Source organism: Callorhinus ursinus, unplaced genomic scaffold (genome assembly GCF_003265705.2).
Source record: "Callorhinus ursinus isolate GAN/ISIS: 27379988/994484 unplaced genomic scaffold, GSC_fseal_2.0 scaffold3, whole genome shotgun sequence".
Classification (NCBI taxonomy): domain Eukaryota; kingdom Metazoa; phylum Chordata; class Mammalia; order Carnivora; family Otariidae; genus Callorhinus; species Callorhinus ursinus.
This window is the reverse complement of record NW_027397065.1, coordinates 31726308-31749247: the sequence shown is the minus strand read 5'-3', so window position 1 is coordinate 31749247 and position 22940 is coordinate 31726308. Positions and strand designations below refer to the sequence as shown.

The 22940-nt window shown below is 51.8% G+C and overlaps 1 protein-coding gene across 1 annotated transcript in view; it reads right to left on the bottom strand.

Moving 5' to 3' along the window:
• Window positions 1-22711, bottom strand: part of SH3PXD2B (SH3 and PX domains 2B) — a 101102-nt gene extending 78391 nt beyond the window's left edge. Inside the window, exon 1 of the mRNA XM_025866619.2 lies at window positions 22488-22711. Within this exon, the coding sequence (XP_025722404.1) occupies window positions 22488-22562 (75 nt within the window). The 5' untranslated portion in view covers window positions 22563-22711. The remainder of the gene's footprint in view (window positions 1-22487) is intronic.
• Window positions 22712-22940: the final 229 nt, after the last annotated feature.

The following is a 22940-nucleotide window of genomic DNA, read 5'->3' as shown; positions in this document are numbered from 1 at the left end:
GTGTTGCGTATATAAACCAGTGAGATATACAGAATATATATCATATATAGGGTGTGCTTTGGGTTGGCAGGAATATGTAGGATTTTTTAAATTGTTTTTGAAGCTCTGTTTTTCAGATTTTCTTTTATAATCAGAAAAAAAGATGCCATTATCCCAGAAGGACAAAAGGAAGGGTCTGTGGCCCACTTTCTTGTCTTGCGCCCCAGGACAGCATCTTCTCTGGGTCTAGGTAGAGCGGATGGCCCAGGTGGGGGTGTGGAGTGGGAGGAAGCTGGGAGTTGGCAGATGGGGCCTTAGCTCTGTGAGTTAGGGTAAGTCCTCTGCCTCTTTGAGCCTTTGTTCTCTGAAAAATGGGGATAAAAATGCTTGTCTTTTCAACCTTATGGGCACTGTAAGATCGAATGAGATTTTTTTTTTTTTTAAAGCTCCAGAAATGGAATCCATGTTGACTAGAACCTCAGCTGCGGCCGGCGCTTGAGGGAGGGTGTTTGACGTGTGCTTCCTAAGCCCTCTGTCCTCACCTCCCTTGGTACCTGCGGCCCATGAGGGTGGAGGCTCCCTGTGCCTGGGGGGCCCCCATTAAGCATGCAGAAATTTAGGTCTCATTTCCAAGTGAGCTAACGGGTCAGTTTGTCCATGAATAGAGATTTAAATCAGAACAAAGCTTAGAGGCCCTCGAGACAGGCCAGGAGCTGGGTCTGAGCAAAACTAAGTGGTGGGCCTCAAACAGGCCAAGCGCCTCCGTAGGCCCCAGCAGCCCCAGTAAACTGACATCCCTATCCCTGCAGACGCACTGGCCAGATCTCTGCCCAGGCTGCCGCTCCTGGAAGGGTCCCAGCGCTCCATCCATAAGCCCTATGCCGTCCCCTCGCAGCAGGAAATGAGGATATGAGACAGCTGCCTCCCCGCCTCACGGGTGCTCTGATCTCATACGTTCTCATCATATGAACTCGAAAACATGAGAAGGCATTTCTGCCCTGTGAATAAAATCTCTGAGGCACGGGAGAACATCCTCCAATATCACTTCGCTTTGCAAATCTATTTAGTGGGGTTTTCGAGGGTTGGCAAAGAACCCAGCTGAGAGTCCCAGCTGAGACTATTTAGAAGGGGTGGGGCCGCTGCACTCAAGACAAAGTGATCACGTTTTGGTCTGGGTTGCAATGGCCAGAGCTTTTAATTTTGGGGCAACGATTGCGGGTGCAGGTGGGGAAGGTTTCTTGTCCAAGGGCTTTTCAAAGTGACAATCTTTCCTAAGATTACTGCGTCTCAAGGTACGCAGGAACTTGGGAGTACACGAGCTGGTGTGAGCTGACACACGATCTAAGCACTAAACTGCAGGGAATCCCAGAGAGACAAAGTTAGTCTCTGCCATTCCCTTCCCTTTGGAAGTTTGGCAATAATGGTTTTTGAACACTCTCTCCACTTGGCTGGTCTCTCTTCTTAAAGAGGAGACAGAAGACCCCAGGGCAGGCAACACTAGCCGGGAAGAACTTGAACACATTGATTTTCCTTTTCCTTTCTATTTAGTTTCCTTCTGTTTCTAGCAAGTGCTACTGGTTTTCCATTTATGGGAGACAGCGAAAGCAGTACCTTTAAAAATAATTTAAGTTAGGGGCGCCTGGGTGGCTCAGTTGGTTAAGCGACTGCCTTCGGCTCAGGTCATGATCCTGGAGTCCTGGGATCGAGTCCCACATCGGGCTCCCTGCTCAGCAGGAAGTCTGCTTCTCCCTCTGACCCTCTTCCCTCTTGTGCTGTCTCTCATTCTCTCCCTCTCAAATAAATAAATAAAATCTTAAAAAAAAAATAATTTAAGTTAAAAAATGGAGTCAATCTGAAGAAGAACACTGAATTAAGAATATGGAGCACAGGGGTTTGTGGACATGTTGGACACTGTGACGGTGCCCGGAGGCGGACGGAGAATGAGGGCAGTACTGTTGCAGGGACTCCCTTGCCATTCTCACTCTATCTGGACTTCTGTTGTTTGCCAGCCAATGAACCTACAGCACTTCTCAAGTGGGAGGTCCTCTCGTGGCTCCACAATGCTGGTAGGCTGTCTGGAATGACCTGGGAGATGGAAGAAAATATCTAAAGAGAGGGCACCAGTGGGGCAGAGGGGGCTGAGGCTGTTTTCCTGCAGAGGCTGTGAGAAAGGCGCATTATCAAGACAGAGATCTGTGATCCATTAGCAATCTCTGCCATGGGCGCAGGGATTGTAGGATGTGTGCGGCTGAATCCTCAGCATCCCTAATCTGGATCAACCCCTCCATTTACAAATGGGGATACGGATGGGCCAAGAGGTGCAGCAACCTGCCAAGAGTTACACTCTCAGCCATGGGCTCTTTCCACTTCCACGGCAGTGTCCAAATTTCTATGCAAGATCCTCTGGCCCCTCTGGCCTCCTACCCAATGACTTGTCCAGAGCACTTTAGAACTGATGAAGCCAGTGGTTAGATTGGCCTGTAAGAAGTCCCTCATCCTGGTGAGGTGGCTGGGTCTCTGGGCTCTCCACCCTGGTTTCCATTAGGCAGCACCACTTTAGGCTCTTCTATATATGGAGCAGGGTGTAACCCAGCAGCCAGCCGGCCCAGCTGCCAGACCCTGGGGGTCCATGCTGCCACCAGGCAACCATGGTGCAGGTTCCAACAGGGCCTGGACTCTTCCACTGTCCACAGCCCTCCTGTGCCTGCTTCAGGCTGACAGCAGGGGGCTCTAAGACTTGCAAATATTTGAAAACCCTGCTCCAGACCATCCCTTATTTTATAGTTGGGGTTACGAGGTCAGAGAGGGGAAGGGACTTGTCCAGGCCATGCAGAGAGCGGACTGGAAGGTTGGAACCAGGCCCAGGGGTCCTCCTGGGAGGTGCTGAGGATGCGGGAGCTCTGTTCCAAAATGCTATTTCTCAGATCTGAGGAGCAGCAGAGCCCCTTTTAGACGGAGGGAGGAAAACCTGTCTCTTACGCAGCACGCTGAGGGGCTCGGGCTTCTGCTCACGGGCCACATAATTTCTGCAGGGAGGCCTTGGCCCGGGATAACAGAAGCGGTCTTGCGCCGCAACCTTAAATACAAAAGCACGTGCTGCCCTGAAATCAGGCAGTGGTGTTAAGTTTCAAGAGCCAGAGGAACCCACTTCCTGTAGAGAAGGCTCCCGGGAATATGTCTAAGGGCACCCAGGAGACAGCAGACCCTGGTTTAAGAAACTGACTTTAAAAGATGGGTGCAACCGCCTCCCCCCTTAAGCTCCCACACTAACTGGGTTTTCTGGGTTGGCAGACCCTGGGACAGCCTGGTAATGACCGGCTGGGCTCCAGATCCACCTCTCTGGCAATATGCCGCCCTGGCCTGAGGTGGAGGAGCCCAGTGTGAGGGGGTGGGAGGCAGGGAGGGAGAGAAAGAAAGAAGGGTGGGGGAGAGAGGGAGGGAGCAGAGGCAGCTGGATGCGCTCCAAGGGCTTAACTAATGGGAAACATGATTCTGCTGCTCCCCATGGAGACCACGAGTTCCCTCTGGTTCCGATCTGTCGGCTCTCCCCAGCTGTCTACCCAACATCTGGCCTATGTAGGTCAGCACTCCCAACCTCCTTTTGCAATTGCAACACCCTGCAGTTTGTCTGATTGCCCAACACCCCCAGAGCAGCATCACCACCGGAACGGGCTGAAGATTGTGTATTTATCTTTTCAGAGAAAGTACATTAAGTTTATTCCTGGAGAAATGCTGCCAAGTGTCACGATGCCCCGGAGACCCAGGAGTTGATGGCAGGGTGTCCCGGTGGGGCGGGACCAGGGTGAGGGGGGGCCCAAGACAAGAGCACTGACCATGTTGGGGATGGTGCTGCTGTGTTCTGGCCCCGTGCTGAGCGCTTTATGAACACAGTGTGCAATCCTCAGCGGCTGCCCGCCAGGAGGGTGGGGCCGCCCTCAGGGCAGAGGAGGAAACCCAGGCCCGAGTGGAGTGGAGTGGTGACGTGGCCTGCTTGAGGTCACACAGCTGGGAAGAGCAGGTGACATCAGGGATTGAATCCCAGCCCCTTCAGCCTCTGAGGTCCCCTGTCCTCCTAGCTTCCCAAGGCCAGGCCTCAGGTGCCCTGGGCCCAGGCCAGACCTTTCCTGTCCTCCCATCAGCGTCAGGAAGCACCACGCTCAGGCTTCACAGCTAAGTGACACACTGGGGGTGGCCGGCTGCCAATTTTTCTTTTTTTTCCCCTCAATCTTTTCAATTAAGTGAATGCTTGGAAAGGGGCCCAAATACAAGTGCTGGAAGCGCAGGTTGCAGGTAAGATGCTCCAGTTTAGGACTGTGTTCCCGCCGCTCCTTGTCCATAGTGTACGCGGTGACTGCACAGGTGGGGCTGAGGGTCTCTGACTCCCCGTGGGCAGAGGGGTGCCAGGCTGGGATGAAAATCTAATTGTGTCTCTCTCCTCTGCTTCAAACACTTCAGTTCATTCACGCACTCACGCATTCAGCAAATAAGACAGAGTGCCTACTGTGTACCATGCTCCCTTCCAAGGGCTGGGGCTCTAGCCATGGAGACAGAAGCCCCTGCCCTTCTGGAGCTTTCCGCCTTGTCAGGGAAGGCAACAACAGCATGCTGTGGGGCTTAGGGGACCTCCTCCCGCTCTGACCCAGCCAGGCTGCTCTCCCTTGCCTCCTGGCCCTGCACGTGCCATGGCCTCCGGCAGGAATATCTCTCCCTTTGCTTGGCTAGCACCTCTTTGCTTCTCAGATGCCAACTTAGGAAGCCTTTGGAGACCTCGGATCTGGCTCTTCCCATTCTATGGGTTCCCACAATGACGGGGGCTGCCCTCTCTCAGTACACATGTCTCTGAGTGTGCTGTTCCGTCACCCCCTCTCCCACATCTGTCTGGGGCACCATGCTTCTGCCAGTGCCTGGTGACATTAGGCTCTTGGGAAATGTCTGGTGAAAGACAAAAAGGCAGACGGACAGACAGACAGGCAGGCAGGCAAAGAGACAAAAAGCCAAGACAGGGCCATACAGTCATAAATCAAGGTGACCTCACTCAAGGCTCTCTTGTGTCTGGAGAGTAACAATGCTCTTGAGATGGCTGAATGGACAGCTTAACTGCCAAGGGTACTAGAAACAGAACCAGCTTTGTGACAGAGGAGAATGCAGGCATGGGGCCCGACCCTGGAAGAGAAGTCCACATCTCACCCTTAGGCTTCTCACAACAGGCGACAGAGAGAAAGAGAACATCACAGGAGCAAGTTCAACTACAAGTGGAGGCATCATCCCACTGCATTCAAGAGTTAGGCCAGCCTGAGGGAATCCTCTGGAGGGGGAGGGGAGAATGAGGAAACTGTTCTGTAACCCGTCTGTGGTGGTGGTCACAAGAACCCACACACGCATAAAAACTCAGAATGCTGTATCAAAAAAGGGAATTTTACTGCACACAACTAAAATTCAAAAATAATAAATATACACACACCAATCACTCCTTAATGTTATTAAAAAACAGACAGGCACTGGCTTTAGAGTACCGGGGTATGAATCCTGGCCCTATAGCTTGAAGCTGCTGCGTGACTTTGTGAGTCAACAATGCATGGCTCCGAGCCTCCACTTTCTCATCTGTAAAATGGAGAGAATAGCATCTACTTTTCAAGGTTGGCTAAGGATTATAGGAACTAATGCACAACAGGTGCTTGGCACACTGCCTGACTATAGGCAGCTTCCAGCACTATCACTGATAACCCCATTGCAGAGATGAGGCACTGGAGGCTCAGACAGTCTGTCTCTCCTGGGCCAACTCAAATCTTTCGAGGTAAGCTATGTTGAAAGGAAAAGTCAGGAATGTCATGCTGTGAAACCCAATCAACTGTCCCCTCCTCGTGTGCCCACACACAGAGCTGCCCACCCTTGGAGCCTGTCTTTCCGTCACTGCCAGAGTCTCATCCAGATGGTGGGCAGCAGGAACCACTTCCAAGCTGGCCGGGCTACCTCAATTCTTCTAGACTGAGACACAGAATTGGTGGAAACACTCGCTGGTTCGGGTGCGCAGCTCCAGCCTGGGCCTTGGCTGCCAACACACGTCCTCGCACACATCTGGCCCGAAGCAGCATGGGGAACTTTCCAATGGCAAGCAGAGGTGCTGGCAGCTGGAGTCCCGGCTTGCTGAAACCAACCTGAAGGCTGGCTTTCTAGGAAAGCCTCCAGGGCAGGCACTTAGGGCTTGTGGGATCTCCACGGCTGCCAGGCCTCAGAGGAGCCCTGGGCCATGCAGGAAACAGCTGAGAGATTTCACGTTGGGGCCTCTCCTGTGTGAACGGGGCTGCCTAGAGAGAAGTGGGCAGCCAACATGAGCACCCACTATGTGCGAGGCATACAGACAGTAGGGATAAAGCTGCCCAGGTAATGAAAAATGATCAAAATGGGCCACACTCATTGGGCTGATCAGGGACTATGCCAAGTACTTCATTTATGTTATGTCGTGAGATCTGGAGACTCGGAAAGGGTAACTGGCTTACCCAAGGTCACAGAGCCAAGGTCTAAACCCCAGCTGTGTGACATGGTGGGGAAAAGCTCAGTATGTGTGGTCGGAGGGGTCTCAGCGCTTACCTAAAGGGTCCAGCACAGTGCCTAGCACATAGGGGGTCTCAATAGAGAAGACATTAGTAGAATCCTCTCAGGGCCACAGACCCCCTAAGAAGCACTCTCTAGCCACTGTGGGGGCACAGAGGGGATGAGGGTTCATTCTGTAGGGGGCGCGTAGAGAGACTCTCCAGATGAAAAAAAAAACAACTGCTCTGGATCTTGAGGGATGAGTAGGAGTTTTCTGAATGAGGACCAACACCTAATGACCACTTACTAAATCCCCAGCACTCTGCTCTCAGGAAACCCTACAGAGTGGACCCTACTATCCACCCCATTTCATAGCGACATTAGACAGGTTAGGTCACTGGCCCAAAGCCATGCAGCTGGTTAAGGAGGATGCCAGAATTTGAACCAGACGTGTTTTACTTCAGAATGCCCAATCCTACACAAGAAGACCAGGTGAAAAGTGAGTCATGTGGATCATAAGCAACTGTGTTCACTTCCCCTGCTCCCAAGAACAGCAGAGCTGAGAATCCTGCCTCTACCACTTACCAGCCAGGTGACTTCGGGCAACAACTCTGTTTTGAAAAGTAAGTGAGGTCCCACGTGGGAAGTCGAGGACAGTGCTGCGAGTGGCAGGTGCTCTCTAATGTATAGAGGAAATGAGCTCATAAACCCGTGTTCAGCCCCAACCACACGTGCTATCCCTGACAGGTGCCCAAACCTGGCTGCACAGTACATTTGGGGCAGAGTCTGACCCCAGCCATCCCCTCCCACTGCCTGGGTTCAAACCTTGGCCCTGTTACTTCCTAGCTGCATGGCCCTGGGCAAGTCCTTTCTCAGCCCAAGACCTATCTCAGCCTACTTCTCCATCTATTAAAATGGGGGTACTAGTGGTGCCTTCCTCATGGGGTGATGGTAAGGATCAGGTGATTCTATGCACGCAAAGCTCTAAGTACAGCACCAGGTACACAGCAGCTACTCAATAAAGAATGGTTGTTGTTACTTCTCCCCCAACCTAGAGTCAGTGGGTGCAAAGATAATGAAATGTATGTAGAAGCCTGGCTATTCTTGATCCTACCAGGCAGAGATCAGAAGACCGCAAAAGTCTGGGACCTTCTAAAACAAGGTCAAATGGACTTGGGACCTCCAAGACGGGAGGGAGCTCAGTGGAGAAGGAGGTGGGAGCCACGGGGGGCCGGAAAGGTTTAGGAGAGAGGCCAGAGCAAGGGGTCCAGCAGCCAGCTCTCGTCCTGGGTCCTCCCTTCCCCGCTGGTCATGCTGCCTCCTTACTGGCTATCTCTTCCACCACGCAGCCTCAGCTCAGGCCTGGGCCATCTCATTTTGGATGCCAGCGGCTGTTCCCACAAGGTCCTCCGGCCCCTCTGCTCACCCTAACAGGGGTATTTCTAGAACACAGCATCTGACTGGATTCCCTTCCTCCTTAGTCTCTCTAGTGGTTCCCTCTTAACGAAAAACAGCAAAAACAAAAATACCGATTCACATTTAATGAGCACTTCCTTACTCCTGGCCATGCTACTGGTCCTTATTCCCTTATGGGGCAGGACTTATTGTTGCCCCCATTTTACGGATGGGGTAACCGAGTCTGGAGGAGCTGATGGCCTTATTTAGTTCAGGCCAACACAGTCACCGGCCTGGGTTTCTGCAACGGCTCCCTGTCTGGCCTCCTGCCTCTAGGGGCCATTTTGGCTCTGCCTCGGTGGGGCTGTGGACAAGGGCTGGACCAGGAGATGCTGGGCCTGGATCAAGAGTCTAGATGCCAGGACCTGGATTCAACAAGTGAACAGGAGGGCTCAGGAAGAACACTCCAAAGTTTGGAAAGGTAACTGACACAAATCCTTCCTGTCACCCTCCAGGTCCCCAACCAAAGCCAAAGACACCGTAGCAGAAAACCGTAGAAGCTGAGACTATCTAAACGAGGGTCAGAAATGTGGGATTCCAAAGAGGCTCTCAGGGAGTCTCAGTCTACAGCTGCCATTTGCTGGGCCAGGGGGCCCCAGGGAATGCTGGGAGCTCTCCCAGCCACGAGGCGAGGCCACGCTACACAGAACAGGCAGCCCAGCCTCAAAACAGCAATAATGCCAACCGCACATACTCCGAGTTTGACGGACGTGGGTTCCAATCCTGGCCATGCCATGTCCTTGAGCAAGCTCCCTGGGAGCCTCAGTTTCCCCATCCGTAAAACAAGGATGCTAATAATAGTATTTCCTGTCTCTCAGGGCTGTTGTAATGTATAAATGGGATAATGTCTGTAAGATGCCTGGTCTAGTGGTGGACATTAACCTCCTTCCATGCAGGCAGACTGGGTTCCTTAGGCCAAAATCAAATCCAGATCATTGGGGTGAACCAAGTGAAACTGTTATTTGTATGGGTAAAAAACTGACAATTTCATATGGTTCAACCCAATAGCATCCCAGAGGGCCGGAGGATTCCTTCCGCTTCCAGTGGACAAGACTAAGAATTACAGTTGTTTTTCTCGTGAGTGTTTACTACGTGTCATGTACTGGGGTGAGTCCTCCATTTATAGAAGAAGAAGATACGGAGGGTCTGAGAGGTTAAGTAACCCCCCCAAAACTGCATACCCAGAAAGGGACACATCCAGGATTCGCATCCAGGTCTGGCTGCCTCCAAAGCGTGTGCCTTAACAACTATGACACAATGCTCGGTCTGGTGCCAACAGGAGGTCATCACGAGGAATATGACTGTCTCAGCTGAACGATGGCAGTATCCATCACCCTAGAATCATGGGACCGTGGAATTGAGGGGGCCTAGGCAGTCATGGCTTCATTCAAGGAACATACTTGGCACCTGTTCTGAGTCAGGCCCTGGACTACGTGGGGTTCAGGCTGGGTGGCCTGAGAAAAGAAGACAAGTCAACAGATGACTAGCCCCAGTGTGTGGGCACCACAATGGGTTGCCCCTGGGAGGCTCCACATCAAAGCTGGGTGCCCTGGTTGGGTGACAGGCAGAAGGAGGCGAACTAACCTAGAATACTCCCCAAACAACCACCCCCTACCCCAAAGTCCAGCCTCATCTCGTCCTATTGGGCTTGGGGACATGGAGGAGAAAAGAACTTGATGAGAATCTGGAAGGACTAAGCTCTCAGACCCTGGGGGGATGGCCACCTATGAGAGGTCTCATAAGGGGAGAGGGATTCCTGCACCAGATAAAGTAGGGCGGCTGCAGAAGGGGGTTCTAAGCTTTATACAGCCAAGGAGCCCCTTTTCCTGCAAAAACCGTATGTGATCCCTAACGGCCAGGTTCTGAGAGTATGCTTGGCCAGCCCTGTGCCCACGCCCTGCTGGGCTCCTCATCTGGCAGAGATTATTCTGCCCAGCCTCAATGTGAGCTCCTTTGTGGACTTTTCTGCTGGCTTCTCGTGCTTCGCATACAAGGAAAATAGAGAGCAAGGCAAGCAGGCTCCCCTCCTTCTCGCTCCCTCCTGGAAGCTTTCCTGCCTCTACCATACTACACTGTCCTTTCCCCTCTAGAGAAACTCGGGGTGATACACAAAAATGTAATGCAATATAAAACAGAATATGATTCCTCACAGCCCCTGACAGTCTTGATGTACCTCCTACGAGGCCGCACCGCATCGCTGTTTCCATTCTGCAGTGGGGCGAGGAAGGCAGAGGGGGGTCAAGGGGCTAGTTCAGTCCAGCCGGCACTAAGCCGTCCAGCAGCAAAGTCCAAGCTCTTAAAACTGCCCACGTTTCCACCACCAGGAACGATGTTTTGGGCTCTTCCCTAGACCCTTTTCCATACATTGAAGTACTTTCCAAAATCAAGATCACACTGTATACATAATTTGTATTTTTCACTTGCATTCTACAGTGAGCATTTCCTATTCATTAAAAATTCTTTGAGGGGCGCCTAGGTGGCTCAGCTGGTTAAGCGACTGCCTTCAGCTCAGGTCATGATCCTGGAGTCCAGGGATCGAGTCCCACATCGGGCTCCCTGCTCAGCGGGGAGTGTGCTTCTCCCTCTGACCCTCATGATCTCTCTCTCAAATAAATAAAATCTTTAAAAAAATAAAAATTCTTTGAAAAAATTATTTTTAGAGGACCCTTAATAGTCCACTGAAGGCCATGTATCATCTAATCATACCTCCAGTGAGAAACATCAAGTTTACTTTCAAGGTTGTTTTAATTACTGCACTGCTAAATATCCAAATATATAAATCTTCTGGGAAAAGTGCTTTAAATCACAGGGGGGGGGTGCATCCTAGGCTTGTCCATTTAGAGGATGTTTCTCGATGTGCAGTCATGCCAGACCACCTGAGTTGCTTATCCTGGCAAGTAATGGTGCTAGGGATGATGGTAAAGATAATACTAATGGGTAACCATCCAGCATTTTCACATGCTAGGCTCTGCTCTAAACCCTTTATGTGAAACAACCCACCGTAGGTACTATGCTTCTTCTCATTTTTATAGATGAAGAAACTGAGGCACAGAGAACTTAAGACGCTTACTCCAGGTCACACAGCTGGTAACCAGCAGAGCCGGTCAAACCCATGCCACCTGCCTTCCAAGCCCAAAGTTGGAAACTTCTACCCACAAGTCTTTTTCTCGCTCTCATTTTTGGTGCCACAGACCCCTTCGACAATCTCACGAAACCTATGGGCCACTTCTCAGAATGATTTAAAATAAAATAAGGCACACAGGATTCCAAATGAAACATTATACTGATTACAATAAAAATGTTTCAAAAGACAAAATGGTGAATATATTAATGCAATAATGAAATCCAGTGGCAGGTTGAGTAACACCACAATTCTGAACTAGTAAATCATCTACTTACTACCAGCAGACGATAAATGATCTTTGGGATCCATGCAACAGCTGTAAGGTGATATGAAAATAGAAGGGGATTTCTTAAAAAAAATTTTTTTTTATTTAAATTCAATTTAGGTAACACAGAGTGTATTATAAGTTTCAGGGATAGAATTTAGTGATAGATCAGCTGCATACAACACCCAGTGCTCATTCCATCAAGTGCCTTCCTTGATGCCTATCACCCACCCCCCTCCCCTCCAGCAACAGAGGGGAATTTCTACTGGTGAGAGAGTCCCAGGTATTACTAACATCACTGAGCGTTGTTGCCTTCCTTCACTATGGAAGGTATTGCTAACTTAGGGTTGGAGGTTGATGAAAATAAAGATGATTTTTTCCCCTTCGAAGTTCAGGACTCTCTGAATTCTACCTGCGTTGAGAACTCCTCTGCTAGTCGGCCTTCCCCGTCCAGAGCACACTTCTCTGTCCCAGTGAGGAAGGGGCCACCCAGGCCTCAGACCCCCTCCTGGCCCCACGCCAGGCCCCATCACGGCCCGAAGGCTGTGATGATGTGTTCCAAACAGATGGTGACCTCCATGGGGACAAAGGCTGCCTGGCTATCTTAGCCTCTCTCCGGCTCGAGGCTAGGCTTGGCCCAGGGCAGACAACAAACCCACATCTGTGCAACGGACTGCCAGCCAAGGTGGCCTGAAGCCAAAGGCGGCTGATTCACACCTTGGCTGGGTAGGAGGGAATGGTGACGGCACTGCGTGGGTTTCCAGCTTTCTCTGCCAATGCAGTGGGCAGGGGGTCCGTGCAATTCTGCTTAATTAAGCAGAACGAGAAAATATTACCCTTATGTGCTTTAAGGCAATGTTTCCCTTCATCTCTGGGGAGAGAACTGCCTGTACCCTAGAGTCCATAATAGGCACAGAGCTGAGGGCGATCCTGGGCAAATTACTCCACCTTGCCAAGCCTCAGTTTCCACACTTGTGAAATGGGCTGATAACAGTACCCACGTGGCAGACATCAACTGCTTCCACCTGCCCCTTCTTCCAGCAACCGTACCCTGAGTCTCCAATGACTCTCTCTCCGGCTATTTGCAACTCAGGGGGGGACTCTCTCTCCCAATATCCGGCCCTTGCCTGGCCAAAGGATGGTCAAGTGATCTGGCTGGGCCACTTGGACTCTCTCTTCCTAGAACTGGACACTTGAGTGGCCCAAGGCCTGAGGGATGGTGCAGCTGCCTGCCGCTGGTGATGCTCTGATTCCCCCCAGCAGCTCCTCCTCCCAGGGTGGCTCCGGCTGGCTGGGCCCCTTCCCCACCCCTATTCTGCCAGAGCCATCTTTCCACACATTCCCTACAGCCTAAGTTAGCCAGGTTCATTTCTGTCACTTCCATCTCATGGAGGTGCTGACTGGATTCAGGGATATAAAGCATGAAAAGGCTTGAGTACTTAAGAAGCACTCAGATAAATGATACCCATTCTATAATAAGAATAAAAAATTACTATTAAGGCTTGAGAACAAAACAAGTCTGCAGTTATTTAATCCTTCCCAAACTTCAGAATTCCTACTGGCTCTCACAGCCCCCTCTAATATTTCCCTCCCAGCCCTCCCGCCCAACTTTATCTTCACGGTCTGCACACAGCCCTCCTGCGGACAGGTGCTCTCTCTCCCTGCAGCCTCCCACGTTTTGTCTGTGCTCTGCCCCCTCCATCCTCCTGTGGAAGGCCTTTCTACCCACCCAGCCAGCGGGAGGGCCCCTGAGTACCAGCCCCCCACCTACTCCAGGGACTTCCTCTTGGACACCTCTGGGCCCAAGCCCTGGCCCCCGGCCCGTGCGGCCTGGGGCTGTGCCCTTCTTGAGGGTGGGGCTCGTGCCTTCTATTCTTTTGTGGTTGTTGGCCCACTCAGGAGCCCCTGCGTCCTGCTGGCTCCCCACCTGTCAGGCTTCATCTCCATCACTCGAATCTCTCCTGCTTCTTTCAAACGCACCACATACCGGGGTTTCCACTTCTTTGCCTTCTTGTTCTCGGCCCGAAATCCCCCCCCCTTCCTCCACTTGCAGCATCCCTCCCCGGCTTTGGCTTTGTGATCAGCCTTGGGTCACCTCCGCCATGCTGCCTTGTCCAAATCTTCCCCAGAACCCAAGTGCACAGGCCTCTGCTCATTCCCCAAGTTCCAGACTAGCTCTGAAACATCCTGTCTGCCTGTCTCTCTCAGGACACTGACCTCCTTCAAGTCCGAATTCCTGGTTTGTGTATCTGTAGATCATCCCTGCACTTCAAAGTGCCTGGCCCCTGGAGGGATTTATATTTCTTCAGTGAATTCTCAAGAAACATTGTCACTATTACAAAGTCCAAAGGTTTCTTAGTTGTTGTGTTTTTTTGTTTTTTGTTTTGAAAGGGGTAGTTTTTTAGAATTGCCAAAGTACAGGATGCCTGGTAAAATCTAAATTTCAAATAAACAATGAATAATTTCGTAGTCTAAGTATGTCCCAAATAGCACACGTGTATCTGAAATTCAAATTTAACTGGGCATCCTGTTAAATTTGGTAGATCTGACAACCCTAAGCCCTGGGACGGCCTGAAATAGGCCTGCAGAAGCAGGCGGTGGGGCTCTGCCCACCTGAACACAATAGATGCATCACTAGTCCCTTTGCCCTTCACCTCCTGAAGAAGGCCCTGGGCTTGGGCTCAAGGCCCACCTGCAGGTTTGCATCTAAACCAGCAAGTATGGGAGGAAAACACGCTGCAGTTTGGAGAAGGGGGCAGAGGAACAATGGACATGTGACAAAGGCTGGACCTGTGGGCTCCCGGGAGAGTCCCAGAGGAGTGAGGTACACTAGCCCCTGCCTACCGGCCCACTGTGAGACACTGAGCTTCCGGAGTCTATTACAGCAGCCAGTCCCCACGTCATGGCAGGGGGCAGCGAGGCCGGCTCCACCCAGCGTCAGGCTAACCCTGCTGACAAGGGCTCTGGGGAAGGGACCACAGGGCCCCAGTTTCTGGGCATTACCCCAGCCCAGGAAGCTCCAAGGACAACTGTCCCAGCAGCACTGTCCTCAGGCATTCTGCACAAAAGCCCATTTAATTTCCAAAGCCACCCACTTCCCAGAGGAGAAGGCTCAGGGCCAACAGCGAGTGAATGACAGAATCAGACCAGAACCCGGTCTCTGAGTGCAGAAGCCACACTCACAACCCTCCAGCCACATGGCCTTCTTAATAAGCCTCAACCTCTCTCCTTCGGCCAGGGACGGGTGCCCATGACTCACTGCTTGCACCCACCAGGCTGACAGGATACTCGGCCAGTGGCTGTCCTTCTCGCAGCAGCACAGCTGGCCTTCATCTCCAAGGGGAAGGAAAAAACCGAGTCACTCAAAGCAAGACCGTTCCCCCTACCACAGCCCTTTCTCCCAGGGAGAAAGCACGCACCATTTGCAATCAGGATAGGAGTGTCCTAGATATTCAAAAGTACCATGAATGGTGCGGTCCCCTAGTACTTTGCTGGCAGTGTGTTAGCCAACTGGACTTCATTGCTGACCCCCCTGCACCTCCGGGTGGGCTAACAGTGAATGTATGAAAACCCAGGGAGTCGGTTGTGGAGCATACCTCTCACCTGGATGACCCTTCTTGTGCCCTGTGACCTCAGCGCAGACCACAGAACCCTGGCCTGCAATTCTTTCCAACCCTCCTCAGCTGCAGGCGTTAGGGAAGGAGGACCTGGACCCGCTGAGCAAGCAGCATTTTAACTCGAAAAGCATCTGCTCAGGCCTTCCCGCGAGGTATTTTAAACTCATTTCTTTCCACTTCTTGGGCTCTCGCACTGGAAAGCCACATTCAGAGACCTCCCTCTGCAGCGGGAGTGGGGGAAGAGTCTCGGAGGCCAATGCCTCCCTCGGGAGGACAGGCTCTCTGAGGAGCTGGAGAATCCCACTGCTTCGGGACAGGACGGGGCAGCAGGATGTGGGAATCTGGCTGGAGCCACCCACAGCTTGGCATGGCTTCTTTTTGAAAATGAGCATTTGCCGTGTTTTGTTTTGTTTTTTTTCACTAAAAACAGGAATATGTGTTCACTGCAGAACATTTGGAAAACAGAAAAGCACAGATGAGCAAAAAAAAAAAAGTGACATATTTTATCAGCTATATTTCTGTGCTTATACAGACACATATTTTCATCCTTCATTTGTAATCAGGTAGGAATCAGCCCGAGCATGTTGTTTTGCAACCAGCTTTTACGATGTAATATTCCCATGACAGAAGACAGAATACATTTTTACCATCTTGATGGTATCCTAGCATGTGGATAGAGTACATTTCATTTATCTTGTTCTCCACTGATGGGCGTTTAAGTGTAAGTAAGTAAGTCTTTTTACTATCATAAACCATACTATGTTTGTATGTTCCTAATATAGCTCCTAAGGATGGAGCCCTGACTATATGCTGGGCCCATTTAATCCTCCCATCAGTCCTATGAAATTGGAACTGTTACTATTCCCATTTTACGGAGATGCAGAGAGGATGCATCATTATTGTGAAGTCACACTGCTGGTAGGCGGCAGAGCAGGGATTTGAACCCAGACTGTCTGGTGTCCTTTCTCTGCTCACCAGAGCATGGAATGACACAGATTCAAAGTCTGAACCAAAGTGACACGTAAGTAATCTGAAGACATGATCGCTCCATCCACCTTGATATTGAGCCAGCTGCAGGAGCCTGGAGTGTAAGGAGCAGGCGGGGATCTCCTTGCATCTAAGGGCCAGAGGGGTCAGGATGGTGCAATGCACCTGATAAGGTTCACTCTTTTTCAATCAGAAGAAAGCAACAGCGATTAAAAAAAAACCCAGCCTACCTGAGGGGCCTTAATGCCTACCTACTACACTACTTCTCTGTGACACAGACAGGGCACATGACAAGAACGCCCCTGCAGAGTAGATAGGCAGGCTCAGTCTTGCTCCAGGGCCTACCCCTGCGGCTGCAGGGTGTCCAGCCTGGGGCCAGCACCCCATACATGCCTCTTGAATGAAAGAGCATGGAGAACACTGTAGCGTGGCCTCACAGCAGCAGGTAGGAAAGAGGCACAGATTTGGATCGCAGCTGTTATTATTGTCCATATTATTTTTCATGACTACTGCCACTGATTAAGTGCCTTTTCTACATGATGCATCAGGCTGAAAATCGTGTGACACGAGTTAATCTTCACAATCGCCCCATACTTGTAGATAAGTACTATTACACGCTCCTGCCCCCATTTTATAGACCCTCGGGTAGCTCGTCTACAAGGTCACCAGCTCAGAAGTGCTTGTGGAGGACTCAAAGCCAGGTCTTCTCATCATGAAAGAACTGTGCTAGTAGCTGGCATTTATCCCTCCGGCAGAAGGCACTGAGTATATATATACCCATAAAGCCCACAACAACTTCCTCTCAGGAGGAAGACGCTGTACTCATTCTACAGATGCAGAAACTAAGGCTGGTGGTTGCGTCAGCCAAGGCCATGTTTATCTCCGACACCCAAGTGTGCTGCTCTGCCCTGCGTGTTTCTGCAAAAGAACGGGTGCCAGGTAACCAATCGGTGGCTGGACACAGAATGCAGCTAATTTGGGCAGCAGGGGCACACTTTGTTCCAGACCACCGAGCTCGCCAGCCAGAGGCCTCCCATAGACTGAGACGAGAATGCTGGTAACACCTAATAAGGGTGTGATTTACCCTGCAAAACCCCACAGCTCAGAACAGTGACCCCCGGGCTCCTAGAGCCTGGCAAATGGAGAAGGGAGGTTTCAAGGCTGGTGGCACGGGATCTGCCACCCCATCACTCCAGAGGCGCAATCAACTCAGAGCTTCCTGGGGCGAGAATGATGATGGCAGCTGCCTGTGCTGCACTCATCCAGGAAGAGGAGGCAGTAAGATGAGGGAAGGGCCAGGAGGGGGAAACCGGGGTCTAGAAGGTAGGTGACACCCCCGAGGCTGCCTGGCACAGGAGAGAGATCACGGGGCTGCCACCTGTCCCCTACCACATATGCCTCTGGCTCAGTCCCCATGCCTCCACTCCTTGCTGTGTGACCTCAGGTATAAGCCTTCCCCTCTCTGAGCCTCCAGTCGCAAGGGGAGAGTGGGAACGCTAAGGTAACTACCTGAAGGATTAGGATCTTGCCTGTATAAAATCATACCAATTTCCAGAAGACAAATAGCTCAATATACTGAGAAAGGGGCCAAAGATAAAACAGGCGATTCACAGGAGGAAATGTAAATGGCCGGTGGAGGTAGGAAAAGGCGCTTAACCTGCCAGCGAGCTGGGAGATGCGAAGGCCACCGTGAGATCCTATTCTGAGCCCAGCGGATTGGCTAAAACTAAAAAGTCCAACCATTCGGGGTGGTAGCAAGGACACACAGCAAAGGGGTGTACAGACACTGCTCTGGGGGATATAAATGTCCCGGCAACCCCACCTCAGGGACATGTGCACGTAGTAGCCGTGTGGACCTGGACTGCTAGGGCACCCTAGAAGTCCCCACCACGAGCTAGTTAAAATGAACTGGGGCCACATGTACCAGCATAGATCTCAAAAGGACAGTATTTTTATATAGTTTTAAAACATTCAATACAAGATTTGGGGCAGTGTTCAAAAGGTAAGAACATTAAAAGGTGCATAGGGCTGGGGCAGGAAGGGGATTGACTGCAGACAAGTCCCAGGGATCTTCTTGGGGGTGATGCAAATGTTATAAACCTGGATTGCCGTGGTGGTCGCACAGCTCTATAAATTCACTAAAATAATCAGCAATCCATACGCTTAAAATGAGTGAATTTCATGGCTTGCAAATTATACCTCAATAAAGCTGTGAGAGAAAAAAATCCTATCTAAGAGATCTAATAGTCTATTTTTTTAAAAGATTTTATTTATTTATTTGAGAGAGAGAGAATGAGCAGGGGGGAGGAGCAGAGGGAGAGGGAGAAGCAGACTCTCTGAAGAACAGGGAGCCCAATGCAGGACTTGATCCCAGGACCCTGGGATCGTAACCTGAGCCGAAGGCAGACACTTAACCGACTGAGCCACCCAGGTGCCCCTCTAATACTCTATTTTTAATAAAAAGTGCATGGGGATGATAAACACCAAATGCAGGGCACCGGTTCATTTGGGGGAGGGGAAGAGTTAGGGCGGGTACATAGGGGTTTTGCCTCTGCTGTGCTTTATTTCGTAAAAACCAAAAATAATGATCTGAAACATAGCCAAATATGAAGATCTGACAGAGCTGCATGGTAGAGTTAATTCATTTCATGTATTTGTATGTTTGAAATAGTGTATTAAAAAGTACCTATTTTAAAGGACTGTGGCAATTTTCTAATTATGCAGAGAGGTTCATCCAGTGCCTGGCCCACAACAACTGATCAAATTTCAGCTATTATGATGACTGCTGCTATAACTACTACTACCATCTTGCTCCTCTTAACATCTAAAGATCTCAAGACAGAGGAGCAAGCCAGCATCTCTTGGCTCCTGCAGACAGGGACTCTCTTCTGTATATTCCACTCCAGCGCAGGAAATGGGGTGATCCTGCAAAGCCTCTAGGGAGCACTTCTTCCTCCCCTCAAGCCAGATAACCCAGCCAGGGAGGGTCTCCCCAGGGCATCACCCTTGAAAGCCCCCGTTCCATGCATTCCGAAAGCCCTGGGCTCTGGGGAAGGAAAGTGCTAGCACAGAAGGGGAGCAGTTCCCTACGCCTTCACTCTCCCTGCCTCTGACAGAGGCAGGCCACTCCAGGGGAGCCTCTCCAAATCATGGTGTCGTTGATATTATCATCCACAATAATCCCTACCCAACTGTTGGGGTCTCAGAGGTCCTGGGAGTTTCTGTCCTTGCATTCTCCAGACCTGGCCTGTGGCTCTGCCCCTGGGCCCACTGATTGTCTGTGCCCAGAAGCGAAGGCGGGCTGGGCATGGAGAGGGTGCAGCCCTGATAATAGAGAAGATGTCATTTCAGGTGGAACAGGTGACCCAGCCCTGAGCTCAGGTGCGGTTCTCCAAATCTATAGTACCTGTGACCTGTTCCTTCCAAGGCAACTGAGTGATGAACAGGTGGTGGCCAAGGTAGCTGCAAATGGGGAGAGGGGTGGTGGAAAATTAGGGGGCGTGCCTAACAGAATTCTCCGTAACTGATTTGTACATTCTAACACAGTGGTTGGGGCTGGGGGGCCGGGGGCGGTTAGCAGGGTGTGGTTTTAAACTCCTGGGGGCCATGTCTGGAGATACTGTTGGTTGTCACAATTTGGGAGGGGGACGCTACTGGCACCTAGTGGATAGAAGCCAGAGATGTTGCTAAACATCCTATAATGCTCAGGACAGCCTCCCCACAACAAAGAAGGATATGGCTCAAAATGTCAACAGTGTGGATGTTGAGAAATTCTGCCCCAGAGGAAAGGAACAGTATTTACAACTTGCAGATTATAGAAGATGTTGTTCAGAGAGATAAGTCGACCAGCCTAAGGTCACACAGAGGGAAATGGCAGGGCTCAGGACTGTCCAACTCTCCTTCCCATGCTTTCTCTACAGGGTGGCTGGGTCAGGTTCGAAGAGAAGGATACCAAATGGGATGAAAGTCTAGGCCCACACTGATAGCAGCCTCCGGGTGCATTTCCTCCAGAGTGGTGGGGCAGACATGTCTTGAGAACAGGAGGGGGAGGCACCGGCACTTTCTGGTGGGTTCAGGTCCCCTGCCATCACGGCACTACATCTGCCCTGTTCCTGTGGATGCCTCAGGCTTCAGTTCAACCCATCGCCCCTCTTCATCTGATGATGATGAACCCAAAAGCCTGGATACCAGGGAGGGGGCCCCCTTGAGTCACAAGAGTGACTAAACCCACATGCAGAAAAACAAGTTTTTGGTGAAATCCCTGCACACATGACTTTGGCACCTTCCTATTCAGAGTGACATGGACACCATGCAGCAGGGAGGCAGGCCCTCACAGCTATGGCATGCCAGTCTGGGTGTCACATGGTCCCTCCCCCTAGGAAGTGGGCACCATCACCCCCCAGGTACAGATGAGAAAACTGAGTTTCAGAGAGGCTACACGGCTACCAAGTGGAGGCCAAGATTTGAACCCAAATCCGTATTTTAACTTGTTTTTCAAGGGGCCCCTAAAAAGTGATGGAAAGCTAAGCAAGATTCCCCTTAAAGCCTCAGAACCTTCAAAAAGCCGGCGGGGATGGATCTGATTAAGCAGAGGATGAAAAGCCACAGGGCAATCACAAATGATGGCAGACTTCCTGGTTCTTAAGGGGACTCTGCTTTAGGAAACTATGAAGGTATGGGATCTAGGAAGTGGTGGGCTCTGGTGGAATGCCACTTTTTGGGGCCCAACAGACTTGGACTGACATCCTTGCTCTGCCTGTGACTGTGACCTCAGGCATAGGACCTCACTTTTCTGAGCCTTAGTCTCCTCATCTGTCAAATGGGCTCAAGAATCTCGGCCTCATATGCATGTGCTAAGAGCAGACAGGAGAGAATGACTGGATGATGATGCCCAGTTTGTGGTGGCTGTATCTATTCTGGTTCTGCCAGCTCACAGACTGGGTGGGAGGCAGCATGGAGAACTTTAGACTTCCTCTTGTTGCCATGTTGGTGAAAACTGTCTTCCTACCAAAAAGGCAACTCAGTTAGACACTCAACAAGCTCAAACAAGAAACCAAGATTTGGCAGCATTTGAAACAGTTAACAAAAAAAAAAAAAAAAAAAAAAAGGATGAAAAAAAGACAATTCAGCTCCGCTCTGGAATCAAGGGAAACTTCACTCTATTTAAAGATGCCACAGGTCCAGGAAATAGCTTCCCACCGCCTGGCTAAGGGATGAATAACTGGCTTCCCAGCCAATAACAATACGGACTCACACAGCACACCCTTTCTCGTGGAGAGTGCTGAGTGGATTCCGGCTATCTCCTTTCAGGATTTTATAGACTATTCGCAGAGAGCACACAGATCTGCTTTATAAGAACGAGCCTCTTAAGAAAATAGATCCAGAGAAGACTTGCAGGGAGGCCAAGGAGCTGAATTTAGCCAGCCAACGCCCTTTGCTATTCATTGTTCTACACTTCTTTGTTAGGATTTTTTCCCTCCCTCTTGCTCTTTTTTCCTTCCTTGTTAACTTCTCTGCAGCTAGGCGCTGCCACTGCCCCCTTCTCACCACCAGAGACACCACAGCCCCCTCCCCTCCAGTAAGAAGGCCTCCCCAAGACCTCACCTGGGCCCAACATCCCACAGACCCATTACCCCTCCACCCAAAACCTCTGAGGTGATCCCAGGGCCCCTTGAGCCCAGATTTAGGTCCTAGACTGCTGCAGAATCCATTTCCCATCTGGGGGTCACCGCTTGCCCTGGCACACCTTTCAAAGGCAGGGAAGGCCTGAATGCAGCTCCATGTTCTAGAACCTGCACCTTCTTTGAGCCTCAGCCTTCCCATCTGCAAAATGAGGCTACTGGCCCATTTTCTCAAGTCCTTAACCAGCTCTAAACAAGACTCTCATTTTATAGAGGGAGGTACCAGGAGAAAACTTTCCTGCATTTTTAAACAGAAGTTATTGGAGAAAGAGGGCAGGGACTTTTTTTTAAACCTTTTCACGGTGCAGGCACTCAAAGGATCCATTCTCAGAGATGGCTCGGGCTGGATCCTTCAAAAGGACGGAGCCAAACTTGGCGATCCCTAGAGGAGCTACCTGTGGCTAGGCACTGCGGGTCTGGGTGCCTCTGGACAAGGAGGCACAGGGCGGACGGCCCGAGAACAGGAGCTTCTCTATCTCTTTTCCCCCCTCCCCCTCTTTCTGTCTCTCTGTCCCCTACACTGGCTGGGGCCCGACTTTTCCACAAATGGGCCGGAGGAGTGGTGGGGGGGGGCAAAGGAGGAGACGGAAAGGAGGAGAGGAGCTGCAGAGGGGCGAGCAGGGGGCGAGGCGGGAGGACGGAAAAGAGGGGAGGAGAACCGGGCAAAAGAGAGGAGGGGGAGGGGGAGGAGCTGGAGAGACCCAGGCACGCAGCAGCAGGGCCGAGGGGGAGAGAAGGGGAGGGTGGCGAGAGAGCAGACGGTTCGGAAGTTTTCAGAACCCGGGGGCTCTCGGTCGCCCCCGGCGGGGCACGGACTCGAGGGGGCGTGGGGGCCGCGCGGCACTCACATAATGCTTGTTGGGCACCCGCCGCTTCTGCACGTCCAGCACCTTCACCTCCACGATGCTGCGCCGCGGCGGCATGGCCGTCCTCCGCGGGGCCGAACGCGGGTGCGGGGAGCGCGGGTGCGGGGGACGCACTGCCGCGGGCGGAAAGCTGGGGGCCGAGCGCTATCCGGAGCCCCTGCAGATCACCGGCCGAGCTCGAGCCGCCGCCGCCGCCACCGCCCTTCGCTCCGCGCGCCCTGGGGCCCGGCCCGCCGCCGTCGCCCGCCCCCGGCCCGCCCCCGGCCCGCCCCCCGCGCCGCCGCCCCGCCCCCCTTAAAGGGCCCGGCCCAGTTCCCGCCCCCAGCGCGCGGACCGGGCTGGCTCACGTCCGGCCTCCGCCGCGCCTTTGTCCCGGCGCCCTCCCCCGATCTCCGGGGGAGGGGACGGGCGCGCATCCGCAGGCCAGTCACTGAC